The 25,020-nt window shown below is 45.9% G+C and overlaps 1 protein-coding gene and 1 long non-coding RNA gene across 3 annotated transcripts; both read left to right on the plus strand.

Moving 5' to 3' along the window:
- Nucleotides 1-6,594: 6,594 nt before the first annotated feature.
- On the plus strand, nt 6,595-11,866 carry LOC123080029 (uncharacterized). 2 transcript variants are annotated; one of them, XM_044502888.1, is made up of 6 exons: nt 6,595-6,714; nt 6,805-7,025; nt 8,184-8,294; nt 8,376-10,621; nt 11,183-11,255; nt 11,399-11,866. In XM_044502888.1, the coding sequence occupies exons 1-6, from the start codon at nt 6,618-6,620 to the stop codon at nt 11,546-11,548; spliced, it is 2,898 nt and encodes a 965-aa protein (XP_044358823.1). In that variant the 5' UTR covers nt 6,595-6,617; the 3' UTR covers nt 11,549-11,866. The 2 variants fall into 2 exon arrangements, with proteins under 2 accessions (XP_044358823.1, XP_044358824.1); XM_044502889.1 differs by lacking the exon at nt 6,595-6,714 and having other exon boundaries at nt 6,831-7,025; nt 8,197-8,294.
- A 3,932-nt stretch (nt 11,867-15,798) lies between these two features.
- Nucleotides 15,799-19,424, plus strand: LOC123080030 (uncharacterized). Its single transcript, XR_006438209.1, has 5 exons — nt 15,799-17,301; nt 17,406-17,930; nt 18,010-18,248; nt 18,543-18,597; nt 18,737-19,424. It is a non-coding gene; the product is annotated as an uncharacterized lncRNA (long non-coding RNA).
- Nucleotides 19,425-25,020: the final 5,596 nt, after the last annotated feature.

The following is a 25,020-nucleotide window of genomic DNA, read 5'->3' on the forward strand; positions in this document are numbered from 1 at the left end:
GTGCTGGCTGATCCCCCTCGACGACCTCCCTTCACACGGAGCGGGGCGTCTCCAAGGTAGCCATGGTGGTGAGGTGGCTGGCGGCGCATTTCAAGGTGATGGCCGCCGGAGCACGGCGGGGAGCGCGACAGGACAGTGGAGAGGGTGGTGCGCTGGCACTGCTCGTGGCGGCGGCACGAACTTAGCCGTGGAGGTGGCGGCATCGAGGAGGCCCAGCCAGGAAGGATCCTAGTGGGCAGCGGGCCGTCGACTGCCTCCATGTGAGGGGCTGTCACGCCCACGATGCGGCTATATCTCCCACGTGTCGAGGCACGACTTAGAGGCATAACCGCATCGTGGTATTGTCGCAAGAAGGGTTATCTTCACACAATCCCATGTAATGAACAAGAATGGGATAACGAGAGTTGGCTTACAATCGCCACTTCACACAATACATAAATAATATTCATACATCATCCAGAATCCACACATAGACCGACTACGGTCAAATCCAAATGAAAAATAAGATAACCCCAAATGCTAGATCCCCGATCGTCCCAACTGGGCTCCACTACTGATCATCAGGAAAAGACACATAGTAACGACCACGTTCCTCGTCGAACTCCCACTTGAGCTCGGTTGCGTCATCTGCACTGGCATCGTCGGCACCTGCAACTGTTTTGGGAGAATCTGTGAGTCACAAGGACTCAGCAATATCACACCTGCGAGATCAAGACTATTTAAGCTTATAGGAAAGGATGGTGTAATGAGGTGGAGCTGCAGCAGGCACTAAGCATATATGGTGGCTAACATACGCAAAAGAGAGCGAGAAGAGAAGCAACGCAACGGTCGCGAAGCTAGAAATGATCCTGAAACTACTTACGTTCATGCATAACCCAAACCGTGTTCACTTCCCGGACTCCGCCGAGAAGAGACCATCACGCTACACACACGGTTGATGTATTTTAATTAAGTCAAGTGACAAGTTCTCTACAACCGGACATTAACAAATTCGCATCTGCCTCATAACCGCGGGCACGGCTTTCGAAAGATAACACCCTGCAGGGGTGTCCCAACTTAGCCCATTATAAGCTCTCACGGTCAACGAAGGATAAACCTTCTCCCAGGAAGACCCGATCAGTCTCGGAATCCCGGTTTACAAGACATTTCGACAATGGTAAAACAAGACCAGCAAAGCCGCCCGAATGTGCCGACAAATCCCGATAGGAGTTGCACATATCTCGTTCTCAGGGCACACCGGATGAACACTACGTACAACTAAAACCAATCCCCGAGTTTCCCCAAGGTGGCGCTGCAAGTGGCTCTAGTTTGGACCAGCACTCAGAGGAACACTGGCCCGGGGGTTTAAATAAAGATGACCCTCGGGCTCGCGAAAACCCGGGGGAAAAAGGCTTAGGTGGCAAATGGTAAAACCAAGGTTGGGCCTTGCTGGAGGAGTTTTATTCAAGGCGAACTGTCAAGGGGGTCCCATAAATCACCCAACCGTGTAAGGAACGCAAACTCAAGGAACATAATACCGGTATGACGGAAACTAGGGCGGCAAGAGTGGAACAAAACACCAGGCATAAGGCCGAGCCTTCCACCCTTTACCAAATATATAGATGCATTAATATAATAAGAGATATTGTGGTATCCCAAAAATATCCATGTTCCAACATGGAACCAACTTCAACTTCACCTGCAACTAGCAAAGCTATAAGAAGGGCTGAGCAAAAGCGGTAACTTAGCCAAACAACGGTTTGCTAGGAAAATGATGGTTAGAGGCTTGACATGGCAATATGGGAGGCATAATATAGCAAGTGGTAGGTAGCGCAGCATGGCAATAGAACGAGCAACTAGCAAAGCAAAGATAGAAGTGATTTCGAGGGTATGGTCATCTTGCCTGCAAGGTTCTCAGAGTTGTCGAAAGCTTGATCCTCGTAAGCGTACTCAACAAGTTCCTCGTTCGCGAACTCGTCTCCCGGCTCTACCCAAAACAAGAACACAAGCAATGGAACCACAATCAATCACGGGAAATGCACAAGCAACATGATGCAATACATGAATGATATGCGATGCATATGCGTGCTCCGGAAGAAAAAAAATGAAGAACAAGGCAGTAACTTGGCAAACCAAGCATGCCACTGAAAAGATGAGATGATTTCGGTTGCAATCGATATAAAGATCACCGGAAACGGATGCACGGTTTGCAAATGCCAAGCAAAACAAGAATGACACGAATCTGTGATTAACAGCATGATAGCACTTAGAATACATCAAGAAACTATGCTACAGCACTCCAACATAGCAAAAAAGCATATGGCAGTAATCTACAGGTGATGCTTGACAAAAGATGAACACTGAGCTACGGCTAGATCACAACACAACAGGTTCAAACAAGCATGGCAAAAGTGCAAAAGATATCAGGTTCACAGACTTGGTGAAATTACTGGACATGGCTGAAACAGCATCAGGTAGCAATGTTCAGAGCACGAAATCAACATGCTATAGGAACTTAACATAGTAAAACAAGGCATGGCAGTAATCTGCTAAATACATATGACAAAAGTCACTTACTGACCATAGGCCAAAAAGGACCAGAAGATATGATGGCAACCATGTAAACATAGCAAGTTTCGTTAACAGGTTTCAGACTTGGCAGAAAACAGAGAATGACAGAAACAATAATATGAATGCATCTTTGTGAACTTGATGCACTCATCACAGAGCAATGTATGACAAAACAAGAACACCTACAGCAACATGGCATGTTTATGAAGCTATCCATGGAAAGAGCAAATATATAGCATGTATGAAACAACTACAACAAGCTTGGCAAAATTGAATATCATGTTAAGAATCTGCCAGAAATATTTTATAGCAAAAGTAGAGCAAGATTGAGTCATTCTATGGCACTCCATAATTGCAAACAAGGGCATGGATGGATCAACTATAACAATATCTACAAAACATCCTTACGGAACATCACCAAAATAACCATGGATCTCTTTGTAGCCACATGGATATATAGCAACAAAATAACAGCAGTCACAGACGGTAAAATTACTCTCTGAAATCAGAAACATCACGAAGCCTAGTTTGCATGCTTGTGCTAGTTACCACAGAGATCACAAAAACACATGGCATACACCTCTATAAATATGGCATGGCATACATCAAAACACATGTAGAGCTCATGCCCATAAGATGCACAGATTAAATAAAACAAAAATAACAAAACCCTAAGTTCTGATAAGTAACAACAGTTAACAGCAACTAGCACTCTTGCACCAGAGATTTGGGCATCAATATGGACTCAAATGGACATGGCGCAATGGAACAAAATGAAGAGCATCTCGAGGCGAACATTTCGATATATTACACGCACAAAACGGAGCTATATGCAGAGAGTTATGATGCGATGAACATGAGCATGTATTGCAAAATATTAGGACTTACAGAAAATCGAGAGGGGGAGAAAGTCAACCCTAGCACTGGATCTGGATCGGGCCGGCCGTCGAGGCGGGCGACGGAGCTCGCCGGAATGGAGGAGACCGCGGCGGCCGGAGGAGAGGAGGGAGACGCCGGCGACTGCGGGCTCGGGGAGGCGCTCGGGCGGCGGGGCAGCGCGGAGGAGGAGCGGCGACGGCGAGGCACGGCGACGGGTGGCGGCGAGGCGCGCGGCGGCGGCGGTGAGGCGCTGGAGGCCGGGCGGCGGAGACGGGCGGCGGAGCACGGGGCGCACGGGCCCGCGGGGGTCGGCTGCGGGCCTCGGCGGGCCGCGGCGTACGGGCGGCGGGTGCGGCCACGTGGCGCACGGTGGCTGGCTGCGGGCGGCGGTGGGTTTCATCCGGCGCGGGACGGACGCGTCCAGCGCGTGGAGGGAGAGGGTTAGGGTTTGGACTGCGCAAAAAAATCGGGAGAGACACATATTTATAGGTAGAGGGAGCTAGGAGGCTCCAAATGGAGTGCGGTTTTCGCCCACACGATCGTGATCGAACGACCGAGAACATGGAGGTGACTTAGAAGGGTTTTGGGCTGTTTGGAGGGGGGGTTTGCTGCAACACACAAACGGACTTTGCGGTTACCCGGTTAACCGTTGGAGCACCAAACGACCTCCAAATGGAACGAAACTTGACAGGTGGTCTACCGGTGGTATACCAAGGCCACTTGAAAAGCCTCGGTCCATTCCGAGAACGTTCAACACCCGCTCACGAAACGAAACAAGAGGGGTGCGCCGGAGGAGGTGGGAGTGTCGGATTGCAAAACGGACAACGGGGAAAAAGCTCGGATGCATGAGACGAACACGTATGCAAATGCGATGCACATGATGACATGATATGAAATGCATGACATGAACAAAATGCAAAAACGAAGATGAAACCCAACCACGGAGGGAATATCATAACACATAGCCGAAAATTTCAAGAGTCGGAGTTACAAATATGGCAAGTTACATCCGGGGTGTTACAGGGGCGTCTCGATGTTGCCTCGAGAGAGTTGGCGCCTGGAGTGTGGTTGGTGTTGCGGGTCAGATCCAATCTGGTGGCAGTCCCTGATGTGGATGAAGGCCGACGCGGTGGATCTGGCCCTTGCACGGCATGGCTGGTTGCGGCTGCTCCACGTCTGAGTTGTCGGTGGTGGTCGCGGTCTCTCGGCAGTGTGGGTGGGGGAGGTCCATTGCTGCACGACTTCAACGACAATTTGTGTGGTGATGGCGGTGTGAGGCATCTTGGACAGTGCTTCCTGAAACCTTGGAGGAGTGGAGATGCGCGGCATTACGGATGAAAATCCCGTTCGGTTTTGGTCGGGCCTGCGGTGATGGAACCCGTGGGTATCGTTCCCCCTTCGTGGAGGCGTCACCGAGTGTGTCGCAATTTTTCTCGCTTGCTTGGTGTTGGCAGTTGTCTCCGGGCGAAAGCCTCGATTCGATGCTGGATCGGTACGATGACGGCGTATTCGACATCGTCCCTCTGTTGGGAGCATCGTGCCAGGAGACATGGAGTTCCTATGTTGCGGTCCTCCGGTGTTCGCCGCTGCCCTGATCGTTCTTCTCAGGCCTATGTACGGTCGTCGATGGTGAATCCAAGATGATGCCTTCCTCGAGTCGGATCAAGTCCTGCCATCCTCTTGCCACCTCCTTAGGCATCAAGGGGGGATGGTCGCGTCAACAAGAGAAGCTTGGTGGGAGCTGACGTTCTTCGGAGGAGACCGATGTTGATCGAGAGGCGGCGAGGTTCTTGGTTTGGGTAGGCTCTTTTGTGTTGTAGTTGTGTTGTCATGGGTGGCTGCTGTTTGACTAGCCGGATATGGAGTTGTGCTATGCTTATTGTTCGCGGCGAGTGGTAGTCGTCTTATACTTACAATTCTCTTCTTTTATAATGCTATGGTATACAATTTGCGTACTTTTGAAAAAGTATTTCAGTTCTAAAAGAAACTCTCTGTATATTGGTCAATGGCCACCAGAAGAAATAAAAGGTACTGCCAAGCATGCCGAAAAGTCCATTCTGCACCCGAGCTCATATGCTCCCGCATGAACAGTAAAATCGAAAAAAATTCAAAAAAAAAATCAAAAATTCCAATTTTTTTGAGAGAAACATTAACAAAAGTTCTAAGTGCCTGCAAAAATTCATCATGAAATCACATTTCTGTAAGGCGTGGCAAAAAAAAAAACAAATTCAGTGCTTCAAAATGCGTTTGAAAGTAGCTTTTTTCAGAGTACTGTTTTTGTTTTTTTGCCACGCCATCTAGGAATGTGATTTCATGATGAATTTTTGCAGGCACTTAGAATTTTTGTCAATGTTTCTCTAAAAAAAATTGAATTTTTTTGAATTCTTTTCGATTTTTAAATGAGCTCGGGTGCAGATTAGCCGCGTCCCAAGCATGCCTACTTCTTCCGTGTAAGGTTTTAGTTGCATCCAATAACTGTATACCAGATTCGCCGCCAAGGTTTCCATCATGGCGCTACGGATCGTGGCACGACTCTACCACCAAGTTAATTAGAACGATCGCAAAATTCGCAAAGCTACTGCCTAAATTTGATCGACTGGTAACAGCCTAGAATGAATTAATCATCAGTGAATTAAGAATCATACCATATTCTCAATTAGGAGAAATCGGAAGTATGTAGTACTACTAGAGAAAAGATTACGACAGTAAAAGTTTGGAACACGCACTGTGCCTCTGTTGCTGTGAGTGCCGGCCAATCGGCCGCCGCCGCCGCGGTGGAGCGTGCCCGGTGCCGGCGAGCCCGTGCCTGCCTGACGACCAGGACGAGGCGAGCGCCGATGTGAAGAGGAGAACCTCGGCTGTCGGCGGCGGCTATACGGCAGTGTACCAGATCGCTAACCCTTTTTATTTTATTTTTGATTAGAATAATTACCAAATCCAAAACTGTCTGCCCGCGCTGTGCGGAATTCTTTTAGCCCAATAGGCTGTAGCCAGAACCCTGGCTCCCCCCTCAGGGCCGGGCCTGGGGGAATCTCACGCTACTGGGCCGGCCCACTTACGGAGAAGTAACGAAATGACAGCCCAGTCCGTGCCACGGCCAGGCGCGCTCGGTTTGATCTGCTAAAGAAGTGGAGCATTTTTTCTTCTTTTTTTGCGGTTTTGCCCCTCAAACTCCTCTGGGTCTCTCAATGCCGCCCCCTCCCTTCCCCGCCTGCCGCTTCGCCGCCCAGTGGGTGGCGGATGCCCTCGCCGGCGACGAGGCCCTCGACTTCTTCCTCATCAAAGGTATTGTCAACACCGTGAGAGGGCCCTCTGCCTATTCCGACCACCTCGACGCTTTCAGTGATCTCACCTAGGGTTATCGGTGCTCCGCAGCGCTGGTGGGCGTCTTGCCGGAGTCCCTCGCGGGCGCACCGGAGGAGACGCGGGAGCGGGTTGCGCTCCGATGCCTGCAGGAGGTCGTCTCCCTCGCCGCCCCGGGCGAGGGCGAGGGCGAGGGCGAGGCCGCGGCGGCGGCGGTGGCGGGGGGCGGCGGGACGCTTAGGGTTGATGCCACACGCTCTTGCGAGGAATTGCTGACTGAGTTGCTCGGACAGGTATGCAGCCCTTTTGTTACCACGTGCATTCTGGTGGTTCATAACTTCAAATTTTTGGTTTACCTTTTGTCATCACTGGAATAATACTTGTGTAGTAAAGTGATTGAAATTTGGTTCAGGCACAAAAGTATAGCAAGATGGAACACACCGTCTCTGCATTTGCTCCTAACTAATGTGTGCTAGTTAGATTAAGTCTTGTCGATGCAAAGTCAGACCACAACTCATAATCTTAATTCCTTCCTTAAAGAATGAAAAACATACGCATTCAAGGTTGGTTCATCCGGTGGCCGAAATGTAGTCCTTGCAGTTAAAAGTTGGAGATGACGGGCTCCACTATACAGCAAATCAGCAATTGATTCCATGGGTGGTGCTTGTTATTTAGTTTTGCATTTCTTCCATAGGTGGTAGAGTTATGTTTTCACTGATTCATAGTGTGATTGTGTTTAGGGACAATAGCCACGAACATAACAAGAGCATACTTTGCGTATTGTTTGCAGTATGTAATAACATGTGTTTATCAATGACTCAAATATGGCAGCATTCTAAATTCTGACAGGCATCTCATTTTTGGTATTTAGTCAACAGTAGTGGGCTCTTGTGAGGCTGAAAGCAAGCATACACCTTTAATATGTTATGTTCTCTGTGGGGAACTTATCTGCTTGTACCTAATGAGTTGTTCATTGATCCAGTGCTGTAGTTCACCAATGTTGCTACTTGCTAGGCTAGACGATGTTATTATTTGAGCTCATGTTTCTTGTGATATGAAACATGATATATCCCTTGGCAATTGTGTCTCAAGTCCTTCCAAGTGCCAACGCCCAACAGACATTACCTCCGCAAAGGGTATTCTAGCAAGTTATACGTTTATGATGTCCCTAAAGATCATAACAGCATCACTTTACAGTTGAATATTTAAATTCTTTAACTTGTGTAAGGAGCAGGGATGCCATGTTAGATATTGCACATCACATAATTATGCATGTTTCTAATGGTTTCACATATCCGGTGCTCTTTTATGATTACCTCTCCTTATACCTTGGCGAAACAATCATCATATGCTCTGGTGTCTTTAATTTGTGGTAGCTAATACATGCTGCTATTTAGCTAGTGTCCAGATGTTTTTGAGTTTTTTGCTTTACATGAATGTAATATCTGCAGGTTGCTTGTTCAGGAAGCTTGGAGAAAGATATGCTTCCGCCTTTTAGCAAGGATATCCAAAAGTTTATATGCATCAAGACACCGGCTTTACCAGAAACTTCTTTTGAGCTGGTATGTCAAAAAGGTTATTCTCAAAACTGAAAATAAAAGGACTCGCTTCACGTATGATTAATCTTCTTTTTTTATGTTCAGCTTAGAGAAGTGAACACAGACATCGCGTGTATGGTCCCACCGCCCCCAGTGGAGAAGGGTGGCAAGAACAATGGCAATGACCAGTCGTTGCCCAGTATCAACCCTGATCATCATGTAAATGCAGAGAGGCATGGGGGCCCTAGAGATAGTTCTGATTTTCAGCGAGAGAGTGTAACCGATTTTGTCAACGGAACTTTCACAAGAAATGTGCAGAAGGATCCTATGGTGCCAACTCCCGATTACCGTGAACCATCTACGCTGTACAGTAGGTGTTACGACCGCCCTCAAGAAGATACCATTGGTGTTGGTGTCAGTGTCAGATCCGCACAAACGAGTCCAAGTAGTGATAATAGAAACAGGTCCATTACAACTGAGCCTGCTTCAGCTATCTGCAGTGCTGCTTTGCTTCGAGGTAATACTGAACTTATGTCAAAGCAGGTTGCGGCGGAGACTACCATGTCCCAAGAAAAGAGTCCAACTACCATTCTTCAACGAGAATCCTGTGGAGACAAGAACAAAAACTCATTCCACGATAATGATGGAGAGAGATCACATGGTAATGGCACCAACATTCATTTATCAAAGAATCTCAGCCATGAAGGATTGACCATGCAGGCTACGGTGGCTCCAGATTCTGATAGAAACACTGACGCTTTACTGGCAAATACATCTGAAACAAGATCCTTGCCTGAGTTTGTTGCTGCAGATGGTACAGGCGTAATTGCAGAACTACATGGCAGAAAAACTCGAAGGAGTTCACCGCAACATGAGAGCAGTGAGAAAGCAAGTCATGTTTTGGATGAGGGTAGTGCTAGGATTGAGCCAGTGGAAAAGGATTCTGGTCATAATGAACGGAATCTACGAACTGCTGGTGTTGTACCTTCTGTTAGCTGCAACGGGGCTGTTCAAGGAGATAAATCTGAAACCAACATTCTACAAGAGAATGCTACAGGGCCTTCTAAATTGTTTAAGGAGAAAAATGATAAGGTTCTTCTGGAAGTCAGTTGTGCTGACAAAGCCAATCCAGCACTACATGATGATGGCAACATCTTGGAAAATAATACATCCGATGGTAGGAAGACTGCTCTAGATTCTCGCTGCAATGCGATGGAAACATCAAATGTGCACCGCTCCAATGACAGTCCCAGTGGGTTTGCAGCCGCTTGTCTTCTATCATTGATGGGCAATATGCTGCCCTGTAGTCAGGATAAAGATGCCAATGGTTCCACTCAGGACTTTACGGAACAAGATTTGTGCATAAAATGTGGTAAAGATGGACAGTTGCTGAAATGTAGCAGCTGCTCATTAGTTTCTCATGAAAGCTGTTTTGGGTCATCAGTGACATTTGATGTTTCTGGCCAGTTTTATTGCCCTGTATGTTTCTATACTAAAGCTAGTGAAGCATATCAAAAGGCTAAAAAAACATATTTGGAAGCTAGGAAGAACCTATCTGCTTTCCTTGGCACAAACCAATTCCCAAAGGAACACCATGAACAATCTACTGGAAAACAGCAAACAGCTACCAATAGCAAGGATCACTCGAATGAGCATAATACATCCAAAAGGCAAGGTCAGTCTGAAGCAGATGACCTTTCTCATAAGGGTGAAGAACCTGGTGAGCAGAGGAAAAAGCAGAGAACAAATGATACAAGTGATGTACATCCTGAAGAGGGTCAGCTGAATGGGTGTGATGCTTCCAAAAGGCAAGGTAACCATCAGTCCGATACATATAATCTTTCTCATAAGGAACCTGGTCAGCAGAGGAAGCAGAAAACAAATGCTACAAGTGACGCTTGTCCTGAGGGCGTAATCGCTGAAAAGGCATCTTTTGGTCTGAATTGTGATATTGCACCCAATAAAGATTGTGTACTCCAAAATAAAAGAAAACAAGTTGAGCAGTCTGTGGAAGGTGCAGAAGCCCATGAAGATGGTAATGGCAATTCATTCTATGATGCGCAACATTCATCTCAGAATAGATGCAGTCCTGTTGCCAACCAGAGTGTTGAGGCTGAAAAACATGACAGTCTTACAAATTCTCACGACCCCAAAAGTTCTGATGAAATAGAAGCCACGTCTTCAAATAATTCTGGCCATCGGTCGTCGCCTCCTTGGCGAAACATGAGACACCACAAAGCAAGATCCCAAGAAAAGGAGACAGTGGTATCTTATAATTCTAAAAAAGCATTGCGATGCCAGGATCAGCAGATGCCTTCACCATCAAGCAAACGATATCAACCCAAGCGTTAGTAAGTGTTAGGAAGGAGCTTCATAAGCACTTCTTTCCCCGATCATATTCTTTGGAGTATTTAAAAATATCCGACTGGTTAACCTATAATTAAACGACATTGAACATCTTCATTTAGACTTGTGATAAGTAAATCTCTATAGTCGGTCTGAGATAAAAAACAGCTGTAGGGTGGATGTTTGTGAGACCGAACTTACTGAGTTCCAGTGCTCTTGCACAAGCACTTTCTATTATTTGTTCAGCACCGTAGATAGTATGATGCTAATTAGCTTTGAGATGATCAAAACTTTAGGAGATTATATGTCTAATCGGACTTGCCACTCCATGCCATGATATTTGATATAGAGGAAAGTCAGCATCTTTATTCAGGGTCAATTTCAAATCCGCAAGAGCTTTTGAGAATTCATGGTTACAATGAAGTTACATATGTGATAGTGAAGTTAGACTCTATTTAACTGAATATGTTTTCCAATTATTGTGAAACTTTATATATTTGGAAGTGTACATTATAATAGCGTCTGCTTTTGTAATTCCAGAAACTGAGCCATATCTGTCTTTGCAGCTGTAATTCTCTTGCACCACCTGGAAGGCGCCCAAAGCTCTGTTGGACAGAAGAAGAAGAGCAAGCTTTGAGGGTATGCATACCCCAGGCTGTTAACTGACATTACTGATGCTAAAATCTTATGCCATCTTTTGCTAAATTTCCTGTTTACTAACGTGTATGTAGTTGTGTTCTTGCTAGCATGCTAACATCACACCATTGGCTATTCTGATTCAGGATGCAATGTTAAATTTCACCCCAAAGGATGATGCACCAATTCCGTGGACTCAGATATTAGAATATGGCAAGGATACATTTCACAGGTCACGCCTTGCGAGTGATCTGAGAGTCAAATGGAGGAATATGAAGAAAAAATCAGGATCCTAGTACTGATCAACTTTTGCCTCAAAAAGGTACTGGCCATCTGGCACCTAGTGCAGCTATCGTGCCATGCTTGCGTAACCTTTCATTCACCTCTTCGAGCCAGCTCTTGTCCATTATCTTGTAAGACTGTACATAGTTTGTAATGCTGGCTTCTGCCCCATGCTCCTGGATGAAACATGTAGATTGCAAGCATTACATCTTACTAGGGGGCTTCATAAGCCTCTGCTATCTGTTAGTCTGTTGTTGTGGGTATAGGGTTATGTAAAAAAACTGCATTTTTTTTCCGGCAAATAAGCATATAGTCACCGTCACAATTTCCAATAGGAAAAGGCCACTACACCATCTGGCACCTAATGACAAAACGAAGTTCCAAAGACAACACCAACAGGTCTTCACACAATTGTGCCTATTGGCCACAACACAACAAATGTTGAGAAGTTTCAACCTGGTCATGAAATGAGCACATAGGATTACCAGACCATTTTCCTTCCTCATCACCTCCCTAGTTAGGGGAGTATCACCAAAGAACTAGCCATGGACAGGGGTGCGTGGGAGCTAGCTATCCATGTGCCAGAACCATGAGTTGGTTGTGAGATCTTATGGGTTTCATTTCTAGCCTACCCTACTTGTTTGGTACTGAGGGTTGTATCACCTCCCTAGTTGAACAATATCTTGGAAGAACCACCACAAGAACATTTGAATTTTCAATGGAATTTCGGCATCCCTAATCCACTTATAATGACCCCCAGCCATGTTACTCTCCAAACATTCGTACATGGATTTAGTAGTAAGAATATATTTCTTGGCAAAAGCCCACCATATCTCATCAGGATTAGGGTCAAGAGGAACGGTACTAGTAGAAACAGACAAAGTGTTCCGTTGCTGAGCCAAATTAGGAGACAATCTCCTTCTGAAGGAGGCAGTGTCAACCTGCTGAATATTTTTTACAGCACACTCAGGTTTTATCGCAAATACTGAAAAGTTGAGGGAATTGTTCACACATGGGAGGTTGCCTATTCAATGATTTTTTTGGAAGTATAACAATATTACTAGGGAGAGGACTAGTTAAGGGAGACAGGCAACCGTGCCCAAGAGGCTGAGATGTTCATGTATGCCGGCGAGCTCAAGGCCACCTACACGTAGAACAATTCCCCTGCTGGAAATGACTAATTCAGGCAAATATGGTGTGCTGGTTATTTCATTGTACTGTTATTCTTATAAAGGATTACCGGTCCAGCTTCTACTGTGGAGGTCCTGGATGGTTGATTTCAATCATAAAATAATAATGTTTATTTGGCTGATAGATGTAAGAAAATAGACTATCTGACAGTATGGTTTGTAAGAGTAAAGTGCACCAGAGGGACTTGCAAGGTGTATAAGTTGTCAGGTGCTTCTTATTACATTTACAGGTATATATGTATGCGAACTTGTATAACTGAGTTGACAGCTTACTTGGCAAGCAAAAATTGCATACACCCCATGTGGACAACAACTTAATTAATGTAGTCAAATATATAACAAAACATTCTAATAACTATACCAGAGTTTCCAACTAATTTTCCTCAGTTTTAATTCATGACACAAATACCCTAAAAAAAATTCACGACACAAATTCTCATATAAAGTTGGGTGGGAATGGGTTAGCTACTTCCATGCAGGGACATGTGAAAGGCTCCGCAATCCCCTGTCCATGTTGTCCTCAAACTTGAGCTTGCATAAACCCAGAAGTTATATATTATCAATTTATCGCCAGCAACTAACGGTGTTGGGTTTTAGATCTACGTTTGCTTAGAGGCCCAAATGAAGTTCTCTTATTCGAGGCACTCATGCATGTTTAGAGACCAACAGTGCACCTTGCTCCATTTCTAGCTAGCGATTGATTTTTTCTAGCACTACAGCACAATTTGATAGTTCACTACAAAATAGCCAGCAAGGTCTCTCAATACGAAAGTATCCAGTAAGCTAAATGTGCCCAAAAGATTCAAGAATCATTAACTTTAGAACAATGTAGCATGTTCTACTAGTAATACCATTAAGTGAGGTTATTGGCCAAGTTTAATTGACACAGACCTAAAGTTAAACTTGATGAGAAACTGATGGCAGATTATGTTGTCATAAAGAATATTAGTAATAGGTTATGAATGAAAACTACAATAAAAGATGGTTAACCGCAATCATTACTGTATTTTTGTCTGAAAGGATTGAGCATCCAAGACTCTTGTGAATCAGGTAACGCAAGCTTTTCTGATGACTGTTTGTTGGGGTAGGAAACCTTTTTGGGTGGGTCGCAGAAGCCATTTTTCACAGCAACCAAGGCCTCCCAGATGTCATTAAATGGTTTTGATTAGTTTAATTCCAATGGCGAATGTTGTGATTTGTTACATCACTTCCGGTCATTATTGATTTTCCATTCACTCTAAACATGTAGCCCATAATTTTGTGGACTGCCGCTAAACGACGTAACTAACCCAGTTGTTTGATTTCCTTGGAAAGTGCTTCTTTTAAGGGATGCCACAAAGTTAAACCTTGAACTTCAGTACGTGACAAAAAAACATATTTTAGTTACTACTCCCTCTGTATCAAAATATAAGATGAGGGAGTATTTGCTTCTTAGTATCTCTAAACAAAATCCACAACAATAAACTACGCGTGATGGGCGCCCTCTCGCGACGTCCACGTCATCACAGGCATACTGTGCCTGGCAGCCAATCACGAGAGAGGTTCGCGCTGGCCAGTGGGGCACTTTGTGTCCTCTGCTCGCCTCCTCATTCGCTCTCTCTCTCTCGTTTACTCGTCCTGGCGGCTAGGGTTAGCGCGGCCGCCGCCCCATCTCTGCTCGCCGCCGCCTCTGCTCCATCGGCCCATTCCATCACCTCCGACACCGGCCACTGGAGAAGGCGACCCCCTGAGACCCTCTTCTTCCCCAAGCCTTCTGTCCTCGAGTTCCAGCCGACGTCCATGGTGGTTGCAGAGGAGGGGAGCAAGGGGATGGCATCGAGGAGCTCCGCCCACTTCTTCGCGCCAGCCACCGATGCAGCTCTGCCTCCATCCCCACGCTTGCAGCGACGGTGGTCCACGGCGCCGTCACCATCTTCCTCGGCAGGAGCAACGCGCCCTACGCTGCTCCGCTGTTGCCGTCAAGCGCTGCTTCGCCTCTGTCGTCCCAACTCAGCCATCGCTGGAGGCCTGCACTTCCGTATTCATCTTGTTCCTGGAAGGTTCATACGACAGGTTAGTTCCTGTACTTGAGGGTTCCTTTAATCTTTATCCCAAATTAGTTGCAAGTAGGCCGTGAATGGATAGCATGGTTCGTTGGATGTATTGCTTGGGGATAGACAAATAAATAAATGCCAATGAGATGTTCTTTGTGTTGGATTCGTTGGATATTTTTTCCAAGGAGGTTGTTGCCGGAGGAAACTGCTAGCAAATGTGCAGGCTTCATAATTGGAACTAGCGCGCGCGAGGAGCTTGACTGATTGATTGTGTCTTGCAAGAGTCATGGACCACGAAGGTGCGTCAGGTGACGGGTTTGTCGCTCTGCCCGGGTGCGCTCAGGACGGTGCTCCTGTTGTTCTTGTTTTTGCTCCGGTTGATCTTTCCCATGCAGGCAGTTCGTATGACTGGAGCTGTTGCTTCTTGTTGTGCTTTTTAGGGTAAGCTTCTCTTTGTGTTTTGATTCATGGTGCTGCCGCCTGTGTATTTGCTGATGTGCTTTTGTGTTGCTCAGGTTCCTGTGAGGTGAGCTGGTTGCTTGTTCTCATTCCTGGGTCGGGCAATGGGTGTTCCTTTTAGTTTCATCTAAGTTGAGCTTCGTCTGCCATTGAGGTGCGGTTCATTCTCTCCATGTATGCATGTGCTGCTCCAGTGCTGTTTTATTAGTTATTTTTGTGGTTGGTTCATGCTCGTCACAACTGTTATTCATCACACATTTGGTGGTCGTCTGCAATCTCATGTGCCCTTTGTTTTCGCCTTTGATTTAATATTTCAATTTATAATCAGTGAGTCTGCCTTTCTGATCGCTCTATTTTTAATCAGCTCTAAATTATTAAGGGATCTGTCTTTTAGTATGCATATGTTACAATTGATCAAATGCCTAACTTTTGAATGGCATGAGCAGGTTCATGTACTACATGTGGAATGGTCTCAAATCGCTATGAGAATATGATGGATGGGCTTGACTGTTGAAATTCAGTTCATTGCTGTAGAGTGGCTTGATGGGGACAATAAGTCCAAATGTGATGGGTAAGTCCTATTTACCGCATCTATACACTTCTGTTGCTTAGTAACAAATTTTATAGGCTCATATTTTGATATAAGATTTAGAGATTATCTTTCTTTGCCATACATGTTATGCTTAAGTTCATAGAAACAAAAAAAAAATCTTTTCATAAAGCCATACAGGAACCAAAAAAAAAACTGAAACCCTTATAAATAGCAAAAGAATGACATCTAAATCTGTACATACAATTTTGGTAATCTCTTCTATAAACAATCTGGATGATTGTTTCAGTAGGTTAAAACTCTCTCTGTTCTTATTGCTGCTGTACACACCTTGCTCTGTTTTCTTTCTTGGTTGAATTTGCAGACCGGGACGCACATCCTGCTACATCCCAAAGTTTTTTTCCTGATATAATGATGCTGAAAGAATCAGAAAATTCAGAGTCAATCCTGATATAGGACACTTTTTTGAATTTTTGCTGTTGGTGGTCGTCGTCGCAGCTCCTTCCCTCCACGTCGAAGACCTTATGGCCGAGCTTGTCTCATGGTGGTCGTCGAGCTCATCTGGATTGCGGCTGTATGTGTGCAATTTGGTATGAATATCGCCCTTCCCTGAGTCTCCTACCCACCATGGGAACTTTTGGCACATATTCGATCCAGATGCATGATTATTGTTGAGATCATTCGATGATTCTGTTAGCACTTTAATATGAACCTCTCGAATATTGTTATGATTTTGTTAGCACTACCATACGCTGATTAGGTCACTTGTTGAGTTATTCCAGAACCTATTATGCTCTTTTGCAGAGTTTCTTTGGTTGAAACTATCAGCTGTGCCTATGTTTAATAATTCTAAAATATATCAATATATCTGCTCCGTCTAGAGAGGATAGGGGGCTGCTTGGGCATGGCGCAGCAGGGCATGTCAATATAGTTTGGAGTCTGGGAAAGGGAGTGCTCTGCACCTAGGTAAATTAGCAACACGTACTCCTACTTCTCAAAATATGCATGTTTGGAGATTAGTTTTTATTTTCTTAAGATCTCTATAGAATTTTTGTCTGGATAACTAAAAGTATTTGTTCAGAGTACTTTGATTTCTTAAAATTTTGGTCAATCAAAGATATATTCCATTTTGTTTCAGAATAGGATGTACTTTCCTTACAGGATAGACAACATGGATAAGAATGTGTACATTCAAGCTTAAGGCTTTGGACATGTTTTAGGATACATTTGGTCCCTTTGATTGCGGCTCTATTTTTTTTTCATAGCAAGTCTAGCAGGGTGTGCACAGGTTTTTGCAGAAGCATAATATAGATGGAAATGTGACAAGAGTGGAGCTGCCAGTTGGGTTTTTAACCTACTTTTGATCTTGTGTAACTACAAACTGTCCAGTCCCACAAAGAAGTTAAATCTTTTTTTTTTGCAGAAAATTGGCTATAAGTTGGCTTCCATGGACATGCATTTCTCAACGTATGATATCCTCCCGACTCTGACTGAACTATGTTTGATGCAAATTCAGACATGCTCTGCATTTTTTGGTAGGAATTTTAAGCTCTAAAGACATAATTAATCAGAAGAAAAAGAGATCCTTCTGGTTTGCTAGCAAAAATATTTCTACACTAACTGATGCAACTGCTGGCAGATAGCAATGCGGGCTGCAGAGATCGTCTGCGTAGCTCTGCGGGCGTTGATGTTAATCCTGTCGAAGTAGCCGTCACAAACTCCAAGAATTGTTTTGACTTTGCGCTCATGAAATGCTTTTTGTCTATTTTTTTTTTATTGATCCGAAGACAGGGATCAACTGAACTATTTTTCAGTTTGCATCCTCTGCTTTTTCACAGTTCTTTCAGGATTTGCTTATTCACAAATGTCTGTGCTGTTTCTGCAGGCATTATTATGTCACCTTCAGCATTGGGGATCCGGCCAAGCCTTACTTCCTGGGTAGCCCAAGTTTGGTTGACTGTTGGTTGTGCAGTCCTTTATTCTGTAACTGTACCTTGACTCCCAAGGCATGCAGTGTCATTTGTTTCTTGTAAACTTGTCTTACCTTTCATGCATTTGTCTGTTTAGATATTGTAATTTGATTTTTTTGCTTCTCCGTAGAACAAAGCAGGAGGTATGGCATGTAATCTATTGGAAATGTGTTGATGTACTTCTTAAGAGGAAGGTTGTTGACAATAACCACACGTAATTTTCTGGCATCTCTGCCTATTCTCTGTACTAACACATGCTGGTGTTGCTGTCAGTCTTCCATGGCAGGTCTGAAAGTTGGGAACAGAAGCATAAATATGAGAAAATCAGCGAAAGAAAAATTGCTACCATTGAGGCATCTTCTTAATTGTATTCTCTTACCTGTAGGTCCTCTGTCATGAATATCCCACTGAATTTGCATCTTATTTCCATTACTGCCGCTCACTGCGCTATGAAAATACGTCAGACTATCAGATCTCAAGAAATTGTTCAGAGGATTTTTTTATTGGAGAAGGTGAGTTTTTCTTTTGCATGGTTTGAACTTATAATCATTCATTTAATTTATCGGTTAATGATTAACTGAGGTTTAGACACCTAAATGCTGCAAATTTGCTCTCTGTCTTGAACTCTTGACACACCATATTTTCTGCTTGCAGGGTTTTAGTTTGATTATGTTTTTAATTGGACGATTCTAAAGTATATAGTCACATATGACCACGGTCACTACATTGCAGTTGTTCCTTCTTTCCTTAATTCTGCACACATGAAGACTTATGTCTTATTGTTTGCTCCTTTCCGTTTATGTTAGGCCCCGGCGGCAGGGCAAAGCTCTGGGATGGCTTCCATGGCAAACAGACAGTCAGGTGCCGTATATTATCCATCTCATGGTGCATTCTAGAGTATCTTATGAGTTATTTATATGTAAGATAGTAAGTTATTATCTGCATGAACATCTCCGAGATGGCACTTCAACTCAAGTGTCTGCTCCTTTCTCTCACACAGCTACGATGCTACCAAGATTAGTTTGTGGCGAATCAGTCATATCCATTATCTGATGATTATGCACACAATAGCTTGTCTTCTGGGTGCATGACGCAAGGCCTAACTGATGGAGTTAGGTTGTCAGTAAAGCAGTCATATGGAAGCAGTAGCTTGTCATGTTGTCGATATTTAACTCAGGTTCCAACTAGTGATGAAAGAGGCTATTTGACCTCAACTCCGTATATCCCATCATATCATTATTCATCTCTGGCAAGTCCACCACGCAATGCTCACTGGAAGGATGGTTACAACATCAACTGCGACCAATGCAAAGAGATTTATGCATCTGAGCATCAGAGTTTAAACAAAGGAAAATCCGTTACACCTCCAGAATCGACTCGACTCAGCAAGGTACTCCGGATTACCTTGAAGCTCCTGAAGTATCAGCAAGCTTTCATTAGAAAGAAAGCTTTACTCTGACCACATCCCAATCACTGATTGTCCTGAGCACTTTGTAAAAGAACAACAGAGATGTGATTTCAATCGTGATGGCTCAGTCTCACCAGGTCTTGGACATGAAAAATTAGTTCATACAAGTAGCAAACAAGTCAGCCCAATGTGTAGGGCCAACATAGCACCAACACAAGTCAGCCTAATGTACACAACAAACATGTGCACTGCTTTAACAGAATTTTGTTGTTGTATCATCTGGGCTGCCTGTCTTCTCTCTAAATTAAGCCTACTTTCATACATACACATTAGCAAATACGACAGCTAGATTAGTGTGCACAATTTCACCTCAGTGTATGTATTGCGTGCATCGAGGATTGATGTAAAAGGCAGGGAAGTCCTCCCTTTTTGGGAAGGAAATTAGATGACTTGTGTGAAGAAATGGGGGGGCCTTGATCTACTAATGGACCCCAAAAGGCTTCTTCTGCACAAGAGCCCAGTGAGGAGGGGGGATCAAAAGGCTTGAATAAGGACTGGACAAAAGGAGTTAAGAGGGAAGTACCAAAACCAGCGATCGATCAATCAATCAATCCAGCAAGTCAAATGTAGTAGGAAGGAGCAGCAGCGCCCACATACATACATGTTGACTAAATTGAGCAACAGAAGGAGGAATGCCTACATTGCGGCCTACGTGCACGAATAAAGGCCGTAGCAGCCGGCATGGCCCATGCCGATTAATTCCGAGGTTTATGGTGCTACGTGGCCTCCTCCCTCCCTGGCTTCGCTCGTACTGTATGTTATGCATGCTCGCTTTTGAGTGAGGTTGGGTGATCGGGCCGGCGTTAGTTGGTGGTGGCGCCGCGAATGAAGAAGAAGCTGCTGCTGCTGCCGCCGCTGCTCGAAAAGCCAGCCGAAAGCGACCCCGGCGAGGCCAGCCGTCTACATCCATCGCCAATCATATCTTCTCCTCGGAGTAAAGACGACCAGCCCGCACCGCACGGCTGGCGGGAACTGCGACGGTGCACGGGTAAATCGAAAGGCGTGTTTGAGTGTTTGAGAGCCTGCGTACAACGGTCTTCTCGTCCATTTTTCTTTTTCTTTTTGGACATGTTAAAATCTGAACGATAGATTTTTGGCGCTAAAAAAATCTGACGATCAGAATTGCCGTACGGAGACAGATAAAATTGTCATGCTTCTTTGTGTGTAGAATTTGTCAAGTTTCTGTACTAGTAAAAATTGCCATGTAACATAAAAAAAACAATAGAAAAATTCTCATGCTGCAGCGATTAATTGGCACGCGCTCGATGATCAAGATCTGACGTCTGATTTAGGGCATCTCCAACGCCGGGTGCTTGGAGAGGTGCTAGGATTCCTTTCCTATTGAATCCTTTGTCGTTCGGCGGTTGAGGCCGCGCCGGGCGCTGCGTTGAGGCAAAGGAGGCATCAGCGCTCCTTCGCTTACATGCCCTAAGATCAATGACATATTATCTCTGTACTGAAATACTTGTAGTTGAGGGAACTTGTACTAGTTTCTCAAGCGACAAGTATTATGGTACAGAGGGAGGGAGTAGGACATAGATGTGCTTTAGCAAAACTGTTATTATATTGAAGCCCTCTTCTTTTGACGGTGAGTTCACTAGAGTGCTGCGCAACTCTGTTCCATTTTGATGAGTTTATTATTCATGTATTTATGCTACGAAACTGATACTACATGGTGACCGCGGCGGCGTCGATTGGGCGGTATGCTTGGCCACCTGCAGAAAAGGAAAAAAAAGATTGAATGCTCGGCGAAAAGATGCAGGTCGGTGGGAGGATCGGCGAGATGAGGCAACGTGAACGGACGGATGGTACGTACGGGGCGACGGACGACGGTGCCGCTGCGGCGTGCACATCCTAGGTCTAGGTAGCTAGGGCGGCTCCGTCGTTGACCACGTACTCCCTCTGTCCCATAATATAAGAGCGTTTTTGACACTAGTATAGTGTAAAAAACATTCTTATATTATGGGACGGAGGGAGCAGTAACTAAAAGCTCCCGGCTCCTGGCTACCACGTAATAGTACGTTGGCGTGGACTCTTGCTCGCCTAGCTTGGCTAGGCATGGCCATGGGCCGGCGCCACTGACAACCTTGCTCCAGCGATAGTACTAGCAATCGCGTTTATTTGCTTGCTCAAGTGCATGCGTAACCGAAGGCTCTTCGTTCCTGTCGACTTCGATCCGAGAAGAAAGGCTCGATCGACCGGGTGAAGTCGAGCTGCGGCTGCAGACGGGTCGACGCAGAGGGCCAGCTAGCTTCAGGTCGACGTGGCCGATCCCCGGCCATCCAACCAGACTCTCTTACTAGTCACTGGCAACCGCAACAGAAACGGTTTTATGCACGTCCGTTCCCCCCCATTACTCCCCGCTGATTGGGGTCGACGTCGACGCGCGCGGCGTGATCATACGCGGCACCGCAGCCCCGCGACACCGACCGCCCGGGACGAAAGGCGCCTCTAGTTAACCTGCGTTCCTTTTTTTTTTCTTTGATTGACAGCGCTCCTGCGTTCCCTACTTCCCTTCGAACCGGGAGCATACCACATAGGTTACTTTCGTGACGGCAACAGTGCCGGTTATTTTGCTTCAAAAAAAAAAACAGTGCCGGTTATTTTCTACATGGCGTTTTCTTCTTTCAAAAAAACACACGTGAGGTTATTTTATGTACCGAGGCGATGTCTCGCTCAGATTTGGGATCCAAGGAGGGGATTACTTGGGGATGAAGGAGATAACCAAGGAAGAACAGAGAAAAAGAGGAAATGTCAGCTATTACTCCTGTAAAAGATGCTGGAGTATCTGTCTTCTGGGTGCCTCCGCGGGCGAAAGTGCCCTCCGTGCCATCCGTTATTCGAGGGCCTCCCGCGGCTGGCTCACTGGCGAGCTCCGCGTTGTCCGATCGGTGCGGACGCCCCACACCCGGCCGGGTTTCCTCGGGGGTCCATGACGCATGGGCTTTTTGATCGCGTCTGTGTGCCCCCTCTCGTGCACTGCCTTGCGAGGCCTTCGTTCCCAGCCAGGTTGGGTCCCTCGCTCCTGGCGGGCGCACGTCGCGCCTACGTGCACCAACTCGCGCGGGGCACTATATGTTGGACTGATTCACTCGCGTCAACCAGGTCTTGTGTCGTGTTCGTGGTGTACGATCACCTGTCAACGCATCACGTCGGCCTACCTAACCAAAGTGCATGCAAGGTTGTAAGGCCCAGCTCATGTGGGCCTTTTGGTGAAGGGTGTGCGTGACCGAGCGTGAGACCATGCGAACAACTCACGAGGCCATTCGACTCGTTTAGTCCCAGCTCGCCCGAGCAAGAGGAGTTGAGACAGATTTCTGCCTATATAAAAGGGTGCTCTTGTTGCTTTCCCATCGCATATACTTAGACTGTGGTGCTTCGATGTTAAACCGAAAACCTCACCGAATAATCGGTTAACCGAATTTTCGGTTAGCCACTTTCATGTAGCATTTTCGGTTTCTTGTTTTCCTAGCCGAATTTAAAAAAAATACTGATTGGTAGAAACTGAATTTTCGGTTTATACTGAACGCCCACCCCTAGTTTCACTCGCAGTGGTGTCGGCCTATTTCGTTCGCCTGACCTGGGTGCATGGTCGTAGACTCCGTGTCAGGATGTTTTGTTGACCCGACACGAGTACACACGGGAGCAGCGGTGTTCGTGCGAGCCGGCTCGGGGTGTGAGCAATGGACCTGGGATGTCGTGTCCGCCGCCGAGGCTGCCCCATGAGGGGATGCCCGGGGATGGTGCTCGGCCTGTGCGACTCAGGGTGTGAGGAGTCGGGATGTTTCGTGGGCATTTCTGTATTTTCCATAGGTCGGCTGCATCTTCCAATAAATTCGTTGTTTTATGCCGCAGGTCGGGCATGGCGCACACCAGCCTGCCTCTCACGTTGATTTGCACAAGTTTCTTTGAGATTTCTCGGTGCCTTTTGTGCTTTCTTTTCCGGCGCCGGCGGCCGGCGGCTCATTGGCTTTTCGTTCCAAATAAGGTTGGTATTTGTACTCTGTTTGCGGCCGGCGGCCGCGTTGCCCCGTTAGTTCCTCTTGGCTATGGCATGTCTTCTCTTCTCACTCACTGTACTTTGCTTTCCTCGTCGTTACATGTAACACATTCCGGGTGCGTTGATTTCAATAGTGATGAAGATGACTTGCTTAATGAAGTGAGGCCACAACCACCTATTCTCAAAGCTAAAATTGAATCTTAGTGGTGTGGGTCGGGCATTGAATCTTTTGGTTTGCACTTCCTCCTCTTAGAAGGTTTGTTTTTCTTTTCTTCACTTCATATGTTTCTTTTGCGTGTGATCCACCTTGTTGCGGCCGAGTGCCCTGCAAGCTCAATGGCCAAATTTACAGCTGCAGTTGCTTAGTGCAGCTGCCTTGCTTGGTCCCGGTATGATGATGCATCGACCCAAAACAGATGTGTACGACCAACGCATATGGCGCCGAAGAATATCGAACGGGTACAAGTCGCGTGCAGGGGCCACGGTAGACCCGTCAACCCTGGGCAGCCAAGGGATTGAAGAGGCATGAATAACCTATAATTGCAATGGTTTTTGAATGTGAGATTCCAAGGGCAACCTATTTGCATGTGTGAAAATATAAACACTAAACAGATCCCTACTCATGCCTCGAGACTAGCTCATGTATTGTTGATGGTTTTGTCTTCCTAACTAAAAGGATCGGTATGGTCGACTAGAGGGGGGGGGGGGGGTGTGAATAGGTGACCAACAAATTTTAACTTCTTTTAACAAAATTAAGGCTCAACAAGAAAATAGGTGAAAGATTGTGGATGTCGCCTAGAGGGGGGGGGGGGGGTGAATAGGCGCTTTAAAATGATTACGGTTTAGGCTTGAACAAATGCGGAATAGAACTAGTGTTTAATTTGTCAAGCACAAAACCTAAATCGACTAGGCTCACCTATGTGCACGAACAACTTATGCTAAGCAAGATAAACAACTAAGTGATAGCAAGATATATATCATGTCATACTATGGCTATCACAAAGTAAAGTGCATAAGTAAAGGGCTCGGGTAAGAGATAACCGGGGCACGCGAAGACAACGATGTATCCCGAAGTTCAGACCCTTGCGGATGCTAATCTCCGCTTGGAGCGGTGTGGAGGCACAATGCTCCCCAAGAAGCCAATGGGGCCACCATAATCTCCTCACGCCCTCGCACAATGCAAGATGTCGTGATTCCACTAGGGACCCTTGAGGGCGGTCACCGAACCCGTACAAATGGCAACCCTTGGGGGTGGTCACCGAACCCGTACACTTTGGAAACCCTTGGGGGCGGTCATCGGGACCCATACAAATTGCTTGGTGCAATCTCTGCAACCTAATTGGAGACCTCGCCGCAATCCCGGAGCTTTACACGATAATGATTGAGCCACGCGACACCACCAACCGTCTAGGGCGCCCAAGCACCCAAGAGTAATAAGATTCTCAACTTTTCACTTCCACGTATCACCGTGGAGAACTCAAACTGATGCAACTAATGCAATGGCAAGGGCACACAGAGTGCCCAAGTCCCTCACTCTCAAATCCCACCAAATCAACGAAAGCTATCGAGGGATATGAGAGGAAGAACACATAGAGGAGAAAGTGATTGGTGGAAATGTGGATCTAGATCTCCTCTCTCCTTTACCCAAAAAACTAGCAAGAATCCATGGAGGGATTGAGAGATAGCAAGCTCGAAGAAGGTCAACAATGGGGGCAAGACACGAGCTCAAAGGATGGGGACCATTGGGGAAGAAGGCCACCTTAAATAGCCCCCCCCCCCCGGAATCCAACCGTTATGCCCATAAGTCGTGCACAAG

This window comes from Triticum aestivum, chromosome 3D (assembly GCF_018294505.1).
Source record: "Triticum aestivum cultivar Chinese Spring chromosome 3D, IWGSC CS RefSeq v2.1, whole genome shotgun sequence".
NCBI classification, from domain to species: Eukaryota; Viridiplantae; Streptophyta; class Magnoliopsida; order Poales; family Poaceae; genus Triticum; species Triticum aestivum.